Consider the following 14,805-nt stretch of genomic DNA (forward strand, 5'->3'; position numbering starts at 1 on the left):
ATACACCTATATCTGCTGTTTTCTTAGGGTCTCCCCATAAGAAAGGGAAAGGTATGTAAAAGAACTGTTGATGCCATTTTATGGGCAAGCCAAGCAAGGTGACCCTTCCAACAAAATCCATCTGACAGTATAGTTGCTAATCAATTAATTTACTTACTAGTACTTATTACTGATGAGTTTTGCTTCTTTTTTTTCCAAACCCATACATTCTGTCTTAGAATCAATACTATGTCTTGGTTCCAAGACAGAAGAGTGGTAAGGGTTAGGCAATGGGGTTCAGTGACTTGCCCAGGGTCACACAGCTAGGAAGTGTCTGAGGTCACATTTGAACCCAAGACCTCCTGTCTCTAGACCTGGCTCTCAAACCACTGAGCCCCTGTAGATTTTTAAATTTATATACAAATATTATATTTTATGAGGTTTATTAATAATAACTAAAAATTTAAAAGCTAGAGTAAACTCAGCCACAGTCATGAGAGAAGAAGTAGAGGGCAGAGTTATCTCCAACTACATACAAAACATGACCACACAATGTGGTGGAGAAGGGAAAGGAATTCTGTGAAATGCAAAAGGAATTCTGGGGAATGTAATTCAAAGGTAGAAATTTTCTACTTATACACCACCCAGCTGCCCCTTAAATTTTGTTTTTAAGCTTATCAGTGTGATCAGAGAATCCCTTTTTTTATCTTCCCTCCAATAAAACCAAATCACATTTTTGAAGCGATTTAAGGATTACCACATTATCTACTTTTAGATTTTCTCCCAGCTCTGAGATTCTCAGATTTTATGATTGATTCTTGTGTTGTGTGGAACAAATATTATTATCCCCAATTTCTAGGAGAGGGAGATGAAGCACAGAAAAAAAAGTGACTTACCCTGATCTTTTCTGCCTTCCACACCCTGTGTTCTTTCCATCATACTGTGTAGCCTCTCCTGGTTAACTTGGAGGCACTTGACTTTCCTGTGAATTCCTTGTTTAAGCAGATGGCTTTAACAGTATGTAGCTCAGAGCTGACTAGTTCCAGAAATCTCTATGCCTGCCAATTGCCTCCTCCACCCTTCCCACACTGCTTCAGCTACATGGCCTGGGGATTCCCTTAAACTGGGCTGAGGAGGTGGCAGAGGTCCTAAGGAAAGATCTGGTGGCCTCTTCAACTTGTTACCATAGAGGTTTATACAAGGACCCATAAGACTGCTAGAAATTGGCATCTTAGCGACTCCCCTTCCCTTTGGCTCTCTCTTCCCACTGCTTTTCCCCCTGCTTCTGCAAGAGATTGGGGAAAAGCTATTGAGCTCAAACTCTAAGGAGTTAGGAAAGGAGTCGGAAGGCTCATAGTGATGGAAAAGCAAATCCCCTCCCCCAAGCTGGCTACTGTAACAGAACAGAGTCTTGAAACAGAATTTCAGGGAGATGAGCCAGAGTTTGGGGCCGTGTCATTAGCATTGTGGGTGAACTGGCTCTTGGCAGGGTGGCATCTGTTCAATCTGGCCTATTTTCAGACTGGAATGTTTCCCTACAGCCAAATCCATCACCTTGCGATCTGCATTGCCTCTGATGATCACATTCAAGTCAAGAGGCATTGACGGAATGCCAGGTTTTTGCAGAGTCCTGTCCCAGGTGCAATAGTTGTGCCAGGAAAGGAGTGCTGAAGAAAACAGTGCCCCACAACTGCATTGTGTTATTTGGATTATCGAGTGTTTTTTATGTTTTATCTCATTTAACTCCATATATATCACAATTAGTTGTGTGGAATCAGCAGATCAAGGCCAATTTATCCTCATTCTGTAGTTGAAAGTATGGAGGCACCAAAAGATGAGGCATGTCAGGAGGATTGAAACTTGAGGTCTTTCTGTGGTACTCAAATAGTGCAAACTGGGTCAGAACAGGAAGACCTGAGTTGAAATCTTGTCTCAGACATTTTATTAGCTGTGTGACCCTGGGGAAATCACTTATCCATTGTCTGCCTCGATTTCCTTACCTACAAAATGGGAATCATAGCAGCATCTACCTCTCAAGGTTGATGTGTAGGTCAAATGACCTAATATTTGTAAAGCACTTAGCCTGGTGCCTGGAAGAAATGCTTTCTTTTTGATGGATTGATGGAACTAGAAGTAGAAACTGGTCATGAATAGAAATACTTGATGGATCATTATCCAATGGATATTTTCAGTTAGATTAAGGATTATATTTTAAGTAGTTTTCTATTTCCTCCAAAGCCTAGGATATATTCTGCATTTGGTGATACTGATTATTCCCATTTATACAGAACTTTAAGGCTTGCAAAATGCTTTCCTCACAATAACTCTGTAAGATTGGTAGAGTACATGTTTTTATTTCCATTTTGTTGATGAGGAAACTGAGGCTTATGGAATTTAAATGACTTGTACATGGCTACACTACAAGTAAATGTCAGAATCACGGTTCCAACCAAGATCAGTCTCAGCTCAAGTAAGTGATCTTTTCTCTATAACATATTTTTATTAGAAGATGCTTACTAGATTTTATTGAATAAACTTGAGTTGAAATATTGCCAGTGGGAGGCTATGCATCATGGACTTAAGAGTTGTAAGGGCCCTTCCTTTGAGGCTATTTTATAAATAAGGAAACTGAGGTCTAATAGAGGTAAAGAGATTTCCCACACAGAGTGTGGCAGATCCAAATTTTTCTGACTCAATTCACTGTTCTTTTTACTGTCACATGCTGCTGTCGGTTAGATGAACCCAGAGATATAAACACTTGTCCAATTTTTGAAAATGGATGTAACTGTAGGTTTGGAGAAGAGTTGCTATTTAGTAATTTGGGCTGAAATCAAAGAAGTCATTAAAGGAAATCCTTCTAGAAACAAATGGATTGGAAAGTTAATTTTTATGGATTCTTAAGAATAACATTCTTTTTCTTTTTTCCCCCTTTCCTTGGAGAGCTACCAATTCTCCCATGATATTCCCCATTGCTTGCCTATTTATTAACAAAATGATGGAGATCTATCTCCTGTAGTAGCAGTAGCACTTGCAAGCCACAGAAGCATCTAAGCATGGATAGAACCTCTAGTGAAGTCTGCTTTGAGATTCATAGGTACCAAGGACCATCTAGTCTAATCACCTCATTTTACAGATGGAACTTCTGAGGCCCAGGTTACATATGCAGTCAACTTCAGAAGTGGGATTCTAACCTTACCCAGGCTTTCTTTGTATTGGGCATTAGGTAAGCCCTTTGATTAGCCAGAGAAGGGATGAATGGAGAAATGTTGTGAAGAGACAAATGGAGTGATTTTTTCATGACCACAGGGAATCAGTTGTCCCCCTCTGGTTTTCACTGGTGACTCTTTAAACCAGAGAATACTTTGAATCCTTTCGTCTCAGTGTTTCCTGCAGATGTTGCAATAGAGCATGGTTCTTGCTTTTTTATCATGATGTCTCTGCCCTCAGGGGATCCCAGCCCTCTCTGATATATAAATATAAATATCTATATATATCTATATATATATATATACACACATACACATGTCTGTATTTGTGTATATGTAGAATAATTGTAGGTTGGGAGTCCACTGGAGGAAAATCTTTATGAGATAGTTTGCCCTTTTTTATTGTGTTGGAAATGTTGTGACCTGAGTTCTATGTGTGTAGGCAGAAATGAGGTAGGTAGTGGGCAGTAGTGTTTAGTGTTTCCCCTTCATTGTTTGTTTCTTCCCATTAGAATGCAGTGTGTGTGCGCGCATCTATGTATGCGTGTCTATATCTGTGTATCTATCTGTCTGTCTAGCTATGTATTTATCTATCAATTGATCTATTGATAAATATAAACAGAGACTAATTCTAACCCATGAGAACAGAAGTAGGAAGCTTTTCAGTGGTGCTATGTCAAGGTTAGAACCATAAATCCTAGGGGATTAGAGCTTACAGGATCTGAGAAGAGATAGATAGAACACATCCATTTTACATAAGGACTAAACTGGATGTTTTGCATATAATAAGCACTTAAGATATGGGTGTTATATAAAAAATAAATGAATGTCTGAATTTAGCCCAAACTTCTCCTTTTATATATGAGGAAACTGAGGTATGGAGAGGGATTTCTTATAAGGCTATATACTTAATTTTTAACCAATCTGGAAATGGAACCAAGGTCTCCTTTCTCTTTTAAACTCTATTCCATTTTAGATGACAAGTCCTGTCTTTTCATTCCCAATCTAGTGTTTGGGATGTACTCCCTGTTTGAATAAGTCCTTTTGACTTCTCTGGGTCTTGGTAAAATGAAGGGCTTAGATTAGATATTGTCTAGGGTGTCTTACAGCATTCAATCTTGTGATCAATATTCTCTTGGTATGGCAGGTCCAGGGGTGGCTATTGAATTCATACAAACTCCAGGCGCTTGGGATTTTTAATTACAGTGACTTTTACTAGTAATAAAGAAGAAAATATGATGACGTCAGTCATAGCTGCTATTGCATCTTCTTCCAATTGCCACATGTGGCACATGTTCTTGAAATTATACACTGTCATAGAGCTCTCTGTCATAAGGAATTTTAAATTTTTTAGTGTAACTTTTGGGAAATCTCTTAACTTCTTTGACTTTGGTTTTCTCATATATGAAATAAAAGGGTGTGACTAGTTGGACGCTAAGGTCTCTTCCAATCCTACACTTATGATTTGCTTTGAAAGACCTGCTTAGGACATTTTTACCCATAACTCAGCTTTATTTAGCTCCAAGTTGCCAGGTCTGACAAAGCTATAGGCTACTCCTGGAGACATTTCCCCACCATCAACTAGAACACTAAGAATCCCTTCAAGGCACCATTATTTCCCCCTCTCCCCTTTTATTAAACAAGGGGGAGGTCAGGGTATAGGAAAGAGTGGGGAGACTCACCCTGTGGCATCCTGCATGCTAGATGAGTTCCCACAGGTCTCTCTGTACATTTTATTCTACTGTGCTGTTTGCCATTAGACTATTATAAATTCCTGATTCTTTAATGGAGTGGACTGGGATTGAGATCTTTCTGTTAAAATGGAAATTGGCAATCTCCCCTAAAAATGTTATTGAAAAAAAGGATTTTAATTGAATGACAATGGGAGATAAAATGTGTTAATGCTGTCCCTTTTCCCTTTAGTAGTGAATCAAGATACACAAATAGCCAATACATTACCTTAAAAGCCCATAAGCATTGTTCAAGCTGTCAGTCACTTTGACTTCTGTAAATTCAGCTGTTCTTTTAAACCCATGTTATGCACTGAAGGGATTTGGCATTGTTTAAATGATGCTTTCCTGTTTCTTTTTCTTATTTGACTAAAGATTACTGAAAACTGGGGTGAGAGGGGACTTGTGGCATGCTTTTCATTCATTGTATCTTCTTGAGCAGTAAATGAACTCTCTGAAGGAAAGGGACTATAGATAAGCAAATTAATAACAAGGTTGATAAAAAGAAGAAAGCATACTTGTCTTACTCAGTTTCTGCAAGAAGCCCAACATGAAATATCTGTTAAAGGGCCTTAAACTCTCAGCCTTGCCCAAATGTGATAACCCTGTCTCCTTTCGTGTTTTAGCTTATGACTTAGACTGTCCTTCAAGGCTAATGGTATAATTAAGATAGAAAAGGTTTAGGTTGGGCTAGAAAACCTTTGAGATGCTGTCCAACCTCCAACATATGTTGAAAATAGAATGTTTGGAGGTTGGGAACCCCCTGGGAGAAAATGACTACAAGATAGTCTGTTCTTTTTATTGTTTTGGATAAATTATGACCAGAGCCCTTCATGACACCTGAGTGCATAGTCAGAAATGAGGCAGGTAGTAGTAGTGGTATCCCTCCATTATTTGTTGTCTCCTTATTGGAATGTAAACTCCTTGAGGGCATGGAATCATTTTTTTTAAATGAAAAAAAAATTTTATATTCCCATATTTTTATTTTCCTTCCCGTAGCCCACGTGCAGTTCCACTGGATTCTACATGTGTCCTTGATCAAAACCTATTTCTATGTTGTTGGTGTTTGCACTAGAGTGATCATTTTAGAGTCTCCATCCCCAGGCATATCCTCATGGAAGCATGGACTCTTTTTGCCTCGCCTTTAACATTGGGTGGTGTTCATTAAATGCCTGCTGGTTGATTAGCCTCTAGACAGGCATATTGTAGAGGGATGTATTAGATGAGGAGGTCTCTAAAGTTCCAACCCAGAGATTCTCTGGTCCTCAGGTGCCTCCCACATAGAGAACATAGAGCCAATATTTGTTGAATAAAGTGACAGTCACAAGAAAGGGTTAAATTTCTTCTGCTTGACCCTAGGAGTCAGAACTAAGAACTGTGGATGAGCATTATTGAGAGGCAGATGTCAGATCTCTCCCTAAAAGTGAAAGATGTCCAAAAAAAGTGCTATACTTGGGAAGTCCTCTTCTCCCTACTCTCCACACTTCCCTGGAGATCTTTAATCAGATTCTGAATGAGAAGAAAGGCAGGAAAGAAAGCAGAAGGCAAACAGGAAGGAAGAATGGAAGGAAAGAAGGAAGGCCTTGGAGTCCAGATGATCTCAGGCATATACAAGCTGTTTGACCCTGGGCAAGTCACTTCACCACTTTGCCCTAGGCAGAATAGTTGCAGATCTTCATTAGTAGGAGTTTCTTTATGGGAAGTTCTAATGAAATCATGGATCCATTTCAGATCATATCCACCATCTCTAAGAAACCTCCCCAAATCCTCCAATCCATAGGAATCCATGACCTGCTAATCTCTGTCTCCTGAATATCCCACTTTAGTTTTCTTTCATCCATCCCTGGAAGGGTAAGCTAAATCACTTAACTTTTAGTATTGCTCATTTTAGGCTTTTGGTATCCACTCTCCACCCACCTCCCATTCATCTATCTGCTGAAAAAAATGTTTGAGTGTCTATTGCCTGAAAGTATTTGCACTTGACATGAGATGGCGCATTATAAAGATGAATTAGGCATAACCCTTGCCCTCCAGGTGTTCAGTCTTGTGAGGAGATAAGGGATATACATATATAACTATAGCAGAGAATAGTTAAAAATTGGGAAATCATCAGTGAACTATCTAGTGATTTATTTCCAAGGAGACCCAGAAGGTGAGACATTTGAAATCAGAAGATAAATCTTAGAATGCTTTAGAAGGAAGATTTCCTTAGAATAAGAGATTGGTCAATAATCTAATTATTCAGTATCATTTTCATTCATTGGAATAGTATTTCAGAAAACTTTTATCACTTTGGCTGAGTGATACTTCTTTACTTCTTTTTCTCTCACACTGTTTTTAATTCTCTACAGTCTGGCTTCCAACCTCATCATTCAAATGGCACTGCTCTCTCCAAATTTTCCACTGATCTCTAAACTGACAAATCTAGTGGCCTCACCCTTCTTGATTTTTCTGCAGACTTTGACATTTGATCACCTGCTTTTCACTGATAATCTCTTCTCTTTAGGTGTCTGTGACACTACTCTTTCTGACTATTCCTTCTTAGTCAAGAGACTGAGAAGTGTATGCCACAGAGCTCTCTTTTCTTCTCCTTCTATACTATGTCTCTTGGTGATTTCATTGGCTCTCATGGATTTAATTATCATCTGTATGTGGGTGATTCTTAAATCTATTTATTCAGCACTAAACTATTTACTGACTTCCAGTTTCCCATCTCCAAATGCCTATTAAAGATCTTGAATTGTCTGAAACTGAGGTCATTATTCTTCCCCTCCCCCCAACCATCTTTTCTTCCTAACTTCATTATTACTGTTGAGGGGACCCTCATCTTCACCTAGACTTGCAACCAAGGTGTCCTCCATGATTTCTCATTCTCTTTCCTCTCCCATGTCCAATCTTTTGCCAAGGCAGTTTAACATTAGTAACACATCTCACATTTACTCCCTTCTCTCCTTTGACTTGCCACCACTTTATCATCATCACATGTCTGGACTATTTCAATAGTCTGCTGGTGGGTCTGGCTGCCATGTTTCTCTTGAACTTAACTATCAAAGAGATCTTCCTAAAGCTTAGATCTTATTATATCATCTCCCCATTTAATTAACTCCAGTGGCTCCCTATCACTTCTAGGTGATTGAATAGAATTTTTTTTTGGCATTCAGAACCCTTCATAAAAACTGTCATCCCCTTTCAGTCATCTTATCTCTTATGATCTACCATGTACTGTGTAATCCAATGGCACTAGCCTCCTTGCTGTTCCTCAAAAAAAATATTCTGCCTTCATACTGTATATATTGAAAACTTTTTTATAATTTGTAGATATAAGCAAAGGGATGTGTTCTGGAGTAAGGAGAGCATGGAGTTCCTTTTTCCAGAGTTGTCCCTTATGGGTGACTTATGAATGAGAGAAGAGTCTCTTTTGATGTTGATGGTAGTGAATGAGTACAATATCATTTCCCATTTCATTACTAATTCCTCTCTTTTGTTTCTTTTTTTTTTTCAGCTCAACCAGCAGATCTCTTAAAGGTATTAGATTTTCACAATTTGCCTGATGGGATAACAAAAACAACAGGTTTCTGTGCAAGCAGAAAATCTTCCAAAGGACCAGATGTTGCTTACCAAGTAACAAAGGATGCTCAACTCAGTGCACCCACCAAGCAGCTGTATCCTGGTAAGTAGTCTGTGTTTTTATCCCAGGGATATGGAAGTTATGACCCTCTGGGCTTCAATTATGGAAATGTACTGGTAAAGCATATATGGAGTAGTGTACATTATTTTCTAGGTAGTCCTTCTGATGGGGGCCATTTAATCGAATTGTAGTAAAACAAAACTAAGCAGGCCTCACCATGTAATGACAAGGGTGTGAACATCTTTGAGTGGGAGCAGGAGCATTAGCTACATCTGTTCACTGTTCTCTTTTGCAAACAGGTGTAATCTCCAGGTGTATAAAGCCAGGCTCTAAGTGTGAAAAGGATATGAGAATTTCTTGGGTAGGTAGGTTAAAAGAAACTTCAGGATCATCATAAAGGAAATATAGTCAGAGAAAACCTTAATTAAGGATAATGGCATTAAGAAACACATGAATCAAACATTATGACTACCAGGAAGAGAGAGACCTTTTAATGAGAATCAATTACCAAGGACCAGACCTCTGTTTTTAATTACACACAAGGAGCCTGAAGAAACTTCGGCAACCAAAACACCATGCCTGAATCCACACTGTCCTAGGACCATTACAGCTCTGCACTTTGTATCAGTAAAGTTGGATGTCTTTATCTTGACAAGTGTGAACAGATCAGTGATTGATTTTCCCCTTGGGAGATAGGAGGGTATACAGCAGGGAATTTGCCCTTCCAAATCAAGCAAGGTCTGCCATGAACAAGACCTGGAGGACAAAGCCTGGGACCCTCAGCACACATTCTCCTAACAGACTAATCTTAGAAATATAAACAGTTTTGAGCCATTTTGAAAAGAGAAAAATATATTCACTCATTCACCTTCCTCTTTCTATGACACTGGGTGATTTATTGAGGGTAGGGTTTTTTTTTTCCAGTTTATAACTCATTTAAATAGCCCTTTAACATTTGCAAAACACTTTGCATTGCTTACCTCATTTGATTCTCACAATAGCTATGTAAGGTAGGTGCTAATGATTTTATTATTACACCAGTTTACAGAGGAAGAAACTGAGCCTGAGAGAATATAAGTAACTTGCTTAGGATCATCAAGTTAGTAAATGTCTGAGGTGGGATTTATTACAAGGCTTTCTGACTCCAAACCTAGAATTTTATCCACTAGATAGAGACAAAGGTGGGTAATAGAAATGTCACTTGACTTGGGCTCAGCAAGGTCTATCTTTAATTCACCTTTGACATATTCACTATGTAATCTAGGACAAGTGATTTAATCTCTATGTGCCTTCATGGACTACAATTCCCTAGACGTTTTCTAAGTCATAGATGGATTGCAGTCTTCTTAGGTGGAAAGAATTCCTATATTAGGGAATTCCCTACACTGATTAATTCTATTTTTATATAGAATTGCTTAATACATTTAGCCCCTGGCTTATTATTCAAGACCAGAAATTTTGTTAGTTTTAATTTGTTCCCTCTGATCCCAACCACTCTACCAGTTGAATCAACTTGACTTTTAGGAGGAGATTTAGTCATTGTTGGGAAGAGTATCTTTTTATTTTGGTGAGACAAGTTTGGTACATTTCACCATTGTTAACTTCCTTTTGCTGAGATAAGGCAGTTATCTATAACCATTTAACAACCAAAAGGCTCTATAAAAAAATGAAATAAAAAAACAAAACTTACCTTCCATCTTAGAGTCAATACTGTGTATTGGTTCCAAGGCAGAAAAGTAGAAAGGGCTGGGCTATGGGGTTAAGTGTCCTGCCCAGGGTCACACATCTAGGAAGTGTCCAAGATCAAACTTGAACCCAGGACCTTCCATCTCTGGCTTGCCTCTCTATCCACTAAACCACATAAATGCCACCCAAAGTCTCTTTAAGAAGCTACCTTTCAATTCCATAATTTACTATATATATGTAAGTATATACATATATAAATATATAAACAAAATATATACTAAAGTACCCTAATACTTATATCAGCAATATTGCTGATAGTATACAAAAAAGAAAGTCAAAGATAGATAAATTTATTTCTAAAAATATTTATTTACTTTAAAGTATTTACTTAAAATTTTGAGTTCCTTTCTCCCTCTGGCCTCTCTCCCACTCACTGAGAAGGCAAGCCAAATGATATCAATTATACATATGAAATAATACAGAACATATTTTTCATATTAGCCATACCATGAAAAACAAGCAAGGAAAATGAAGTACAAAAACTGTACTTTGCACTGAGTTGATCAGTTCTTTCTCTGGAGGTGCATAGCATTTTCCATTATAAAGTGCTTGGAATTTTCTTGTATCATTATATCAATTATAGTAGCCAAATCTTTCACATTTGAACATCATTACAGTATTTTTGTTACTGTTCACTTCACTCTTTATCAGTTCATGTAGGTCTCCATGTTTTTCTGAAACCACTCTTTTGTCATTTAATATAACCTAATAGTACTCCATCACAATCATATGCTACAACTTGTTCAGCCATTTGACAGTTAATGGGCATCCTCTGAATTAATAATTCTTTGGGTTCACAAAAAGGCTGCTATAAATATTTTTGTACATATAGGCATAGGTCCTTTTTCTTTGAGATGAGATCTAGTAGCTGGATCAAAGTTTCTCCAGAATATTTGGATCAGTTTATTACTCTATTATTGATATTTATTAATATACTTATTTTCCCTTATCCCCTCCATCATTTGTCATTTCTGATAGGTGTGAGGTGGTACTTAAGAGTTTTAAAAATTTGTCTTTTTCTAATCAATAGTGATTTAGAGAATTTTTTATTTGAAAATTTTGGTTTCTTCTGAAAACTATCTGTTCATATTTTTGACAACTTATCAAATGGGGAATTGCTCTTATTTTTATAAATTTAACTCAATTCCCTAAATATTTGAGAAATGAGGCCTTTTTCAGAGAAATTTACTATAAAAGTTTTTTATATTTCTTCATTGTCTAAGGTATTTTTAGCAAAATATACTTGGGCTGATTATCTTTTAATAAGATCTATTTTTGTTGTGCCTGTTGTTTGAAATGATTGCTATCTCTGCTTTTTTTTAGTTAAAACAGAATACATTTTGCTCTAGCTCTTCATTTTAACTCTGTGCATATGGCTTTCTCTTTCAAGTATGTCTCTTTACACAATATATTGTTGGATTCTTGTTTCTATTCCATTCTTCTGTCTGCTTCCATGTTATGGGTTAATTCATCCCATTCCCATTTACAGTTATGATTATTAATTGTGTAATTCTCCATTTTATTTTCTTACATTTATGCTTCTCCATCTTTTTATCCTGTTCTTTCTCAAAAGTCTGTTTTGCTTATGACAAATGCCATCTTTGGAACATTATTTGAAAGTATCTTTAAAAAAGTAAGCTACACTCAAAATGAATAATAGGGATGCAAGGGATTCCTATCCCTTTTTATGTGGAGAGACATACAATAGCCAATATTTCAAACATGTTAAAAGACTTGGCGAATGAAGATTTTGACCACATAAGGTTTTGCAGTCTGTCCTTTAGATGATGGATTATCCAGTTATTAGAAACATCATTTCATAATAGAAATAAAGTCAGTAGTTTAAGAAATACAAATAGGAATACTGCTCACTCATTGTGATCAAAGTTACTCAGTATTCTCAGGTCTTCCATTGTGAACTCAGGTATCTATCATATACTATCCAAATGTTTTGAGACCTGTATCATGTTGCCTTCCTTTTGTAATGTAATTCTCTGAAAAAAGGAGCAAAGTTTCAAGAAATCCAGATGGATTCCTTGGGATTTAGTGATGAGTCTAATTTATGGACTATGAAAAATGCTCATTTATTTAAGAAAGAACATTCTGTGATTCAAACTAGGTCATCAAAATATTACCCAGGAGGAATCCTTAGGAGATCTACTTTAATTACTAATATAGAATGGTTATATGCAAATGATCAATTGCTAATTACAAATCATTCTTGGTTGCTTGGAAACATCTTGACTAATAGTCTTTATTATTCCCCCTATAGGGTTTCAGAGAACATATTTTAATGGAAAATTATTATAAGACAACATGGTATTATTTAGTCACTCCAAATGTAGAGAGGAACAATTAAAAAGCAAACATAAATTCTTGGATTCATTCTTTCCCTTTTATAAACTACCAAGCAAATATCTCATATTTTGATTCAAATCCCTATATATGACACAAATTTATCTTTGAGGCACTTAAAGTAGATCAGACATGACCATTCTAAAAAGAAGGGTCATAATTTAAGCTGGTTCCAAAGTGACTAGTTTTATTAGAGTATTAATAAGATGAAATCAATTCATTTTTCTAAGGGCTATGGATTTGTAGCTTTTCCCTGAGGATTTGTAAATGCAAAGAAAGTCATGGCAGTATCAGGTTAGCAAAAGGAAGGCCTGTGAAATTATAGAACTCTATATCTTGGATCTTGGGAGGTGGGAGAGAGACAGACAGAAATAGAGAGCTAGAGAGACAGAGACAAAGAGAGACAGAGAGTGACAGAGACAGACAAAATTACAGAGACAAACAGAGACAGAAGAAAGTGACAGAAAGAGAGAAGTTCTTGTGCTAAGGTGGTTCCTATCTTTGCACTAAAATCACACCAGCCTTACTTTCTTTCTTTGAGGACCCAGGGCCAATTATAGGACTGTCACTAAACCTAACTAGTTTAAGATTTGCACCATACAATTCAACATAATAAGTTGGTTTGTGATCCATTGCTCAGTAACAGGTACCCCAACTCCTAAACCAGGTTAGAACCAATTCTGATTCCAATCCTAATTCATTAATTGTGCAAACACACTCCCAGCTATTTCCTTGTTTCTAGGCATAGACACACCAAAACAGGAGCTGGGTCTAGATTTTGCATTGTCCCTAGATAATTTTAGCTTGCTCAATGGAATCTTTCCCCTGAGGATTATTGTCAGGGGAATGAATGATCAGTACAGTTTTTCTCCTCCATCTAGCAGGGTCATTATCAGGGATCAAGTTTAACTTCTCATTACTTGGTTCCTCCATTATGTTTTCTAATCATGTGGTAGTTAAAGGCCAATAATTCAAAATCTGGGCTTGTTTCACCAAAGGTCAAATTTGCTTTGAGAACCTATCCTACTTGGATACACTTGTGTTTGTGGTTTCCTTAGAGGGGGCATTTCCTCTGCTTTTGCAGACTGCAATTCTCTCTCTGTGATTCTTATTGATGATTTTTCAGAATCCCACCTTTGAACTCAACCTGCTAGAAGTTTTCCCTCTGATTTCTTTAAAATCTGAGACACCAATACTTTACTCTGTGCATTCTTGACTGGCTCACTTCATTTTAAAGGATATATATGAGATTATATATAAAACCAGAAAATGTCCTTAAAGCGATGTAAGGACCAATTCATTGTGTGAGCAATTTTTCTGGAAGAATATCCAAAGTATTTTAAGACAATGATATCAATAATGAATGAAGTAAATGATCAAACCATGGTATTCCATTCTCCTTCTCTGAAGACTCATGGGGTTTAGTAATCTGCAAAGCATCACATTCCCATCACCCAATGAAAAAGAATCCTGCTAGCTGAGGAGGAAGCAAGAATGATTGATATAGAACATTTAGAAAATCTATTGAAATTCATAGTTGTCCCTTGAGAAGGAAACCAGAGTTTGTTCAAGGATACTGATATTTAGAGCCAATAAATCAGTGAACATTTATTAAATGTCTATTATACCAGGTGTTCTTCCAAGCACTTAAGATCTGGAGACAAAAATGAAATAGTCTTTGTCATCTAGAACTTACGATACTTATAGTCCTTTAGCATCAGAGAAACAACTAGCCTCAGGACCCAGTTGGCAAGATAATTGGTTAAAATGGGAAGCCATCAAATGATTCATCTCCTGCTAGAGGCTGCCCCTTAAGTGAACTCCTCCCCGCCTGGCATAGCTTGCTTCAAACCAGAGCCTCCCAGGCAATGCCTAGTGGTGACCTGGTGGAAGCCACTGTCCTACTCCAACTAAATTAAGTTCATATTTCATGCTATTTATCCTGGGTAAATTAATTTGCTAGTTATTACCCTGATTTCCTTAAATTAAAAAAGGGGCAGGAATTTGTATTCATAATTCTAATTAGAATGTAAGAGCATTTTCCTTACTAGTAGTTAGGAAAAGGGTGTCTTTTAAAAGCAGCTAGATTGCACAGTGGATAGAGCGAGAATCACAAAGACCTGAGTTCAGATACTTACTAGTTGTGTGATCCAAGGCAAGT

At 37.2% G+C, this 14,805-nt stretch overlaps 1 protein-coding gene and 1 long non-coding RNA gene across 7 annotated transcripts in view; one reads left to right on the forward strand and one right to left on the reverse strand.

Moving 5' to 3' along the window:
- LOC107652241 (uncharacterized) overlaps positions 1 to 1,367 on the reverse strand; it is a 57,842-nt gene extending 56,475 nt beyond the window's left edge. Inside the window, exon 1 of one of the 4 annotated variants that reach the window (XR_008915364.1) lies at positions 876 to 1,367. This is a non-coding gene — a long non-coding RNA (uncharacterized LOC107652241). The remainder of the gene's footprint in view (positions 1 to 875) is intronic. The other 3 variants (XR_008915363.1, XR_008915361.1, XR_008915362.1) reach the window with 3 other exon arrangements.
- COL5A1 (collagen type V alpha 1 chain) overlaps positions 1 to 14,805 on the forward strand; it is a 307,559-nt gene that overhangs the window by 77,972 nt on the left and 214,782 nt on the right. For all 3 annotated transcript variants that reach the window (XM_007475261.3, XM_007475262.3, XM_016433131.2), the window contains exon 2: positions 8,418 to 8,585. In XM_007475261.3, the coding sequence (XP_007475323.1) occupies positions 8,418 to 8,585 (168 nt within the window). The remainder of the gene's footprint in view (positions 1 to 8,417; positions 8,586 to 14,805) is intronic.

Source organism: Monodelphis domestica, chromosome 1 (assembly GCF_027887165.1).
Source record: "Monodelphis domestica isolate mMonDom1 chromosome 1, mMonDom1.pri, whole genome shotgun sequence".
Taxonomy (NCBI): domain Eukaryota; kingdom Metazoa; phylum Chordata; class Mammalia; order Didelphimorphia; family Didelphidae; genus Monodelphis; species Monodelphis domestica.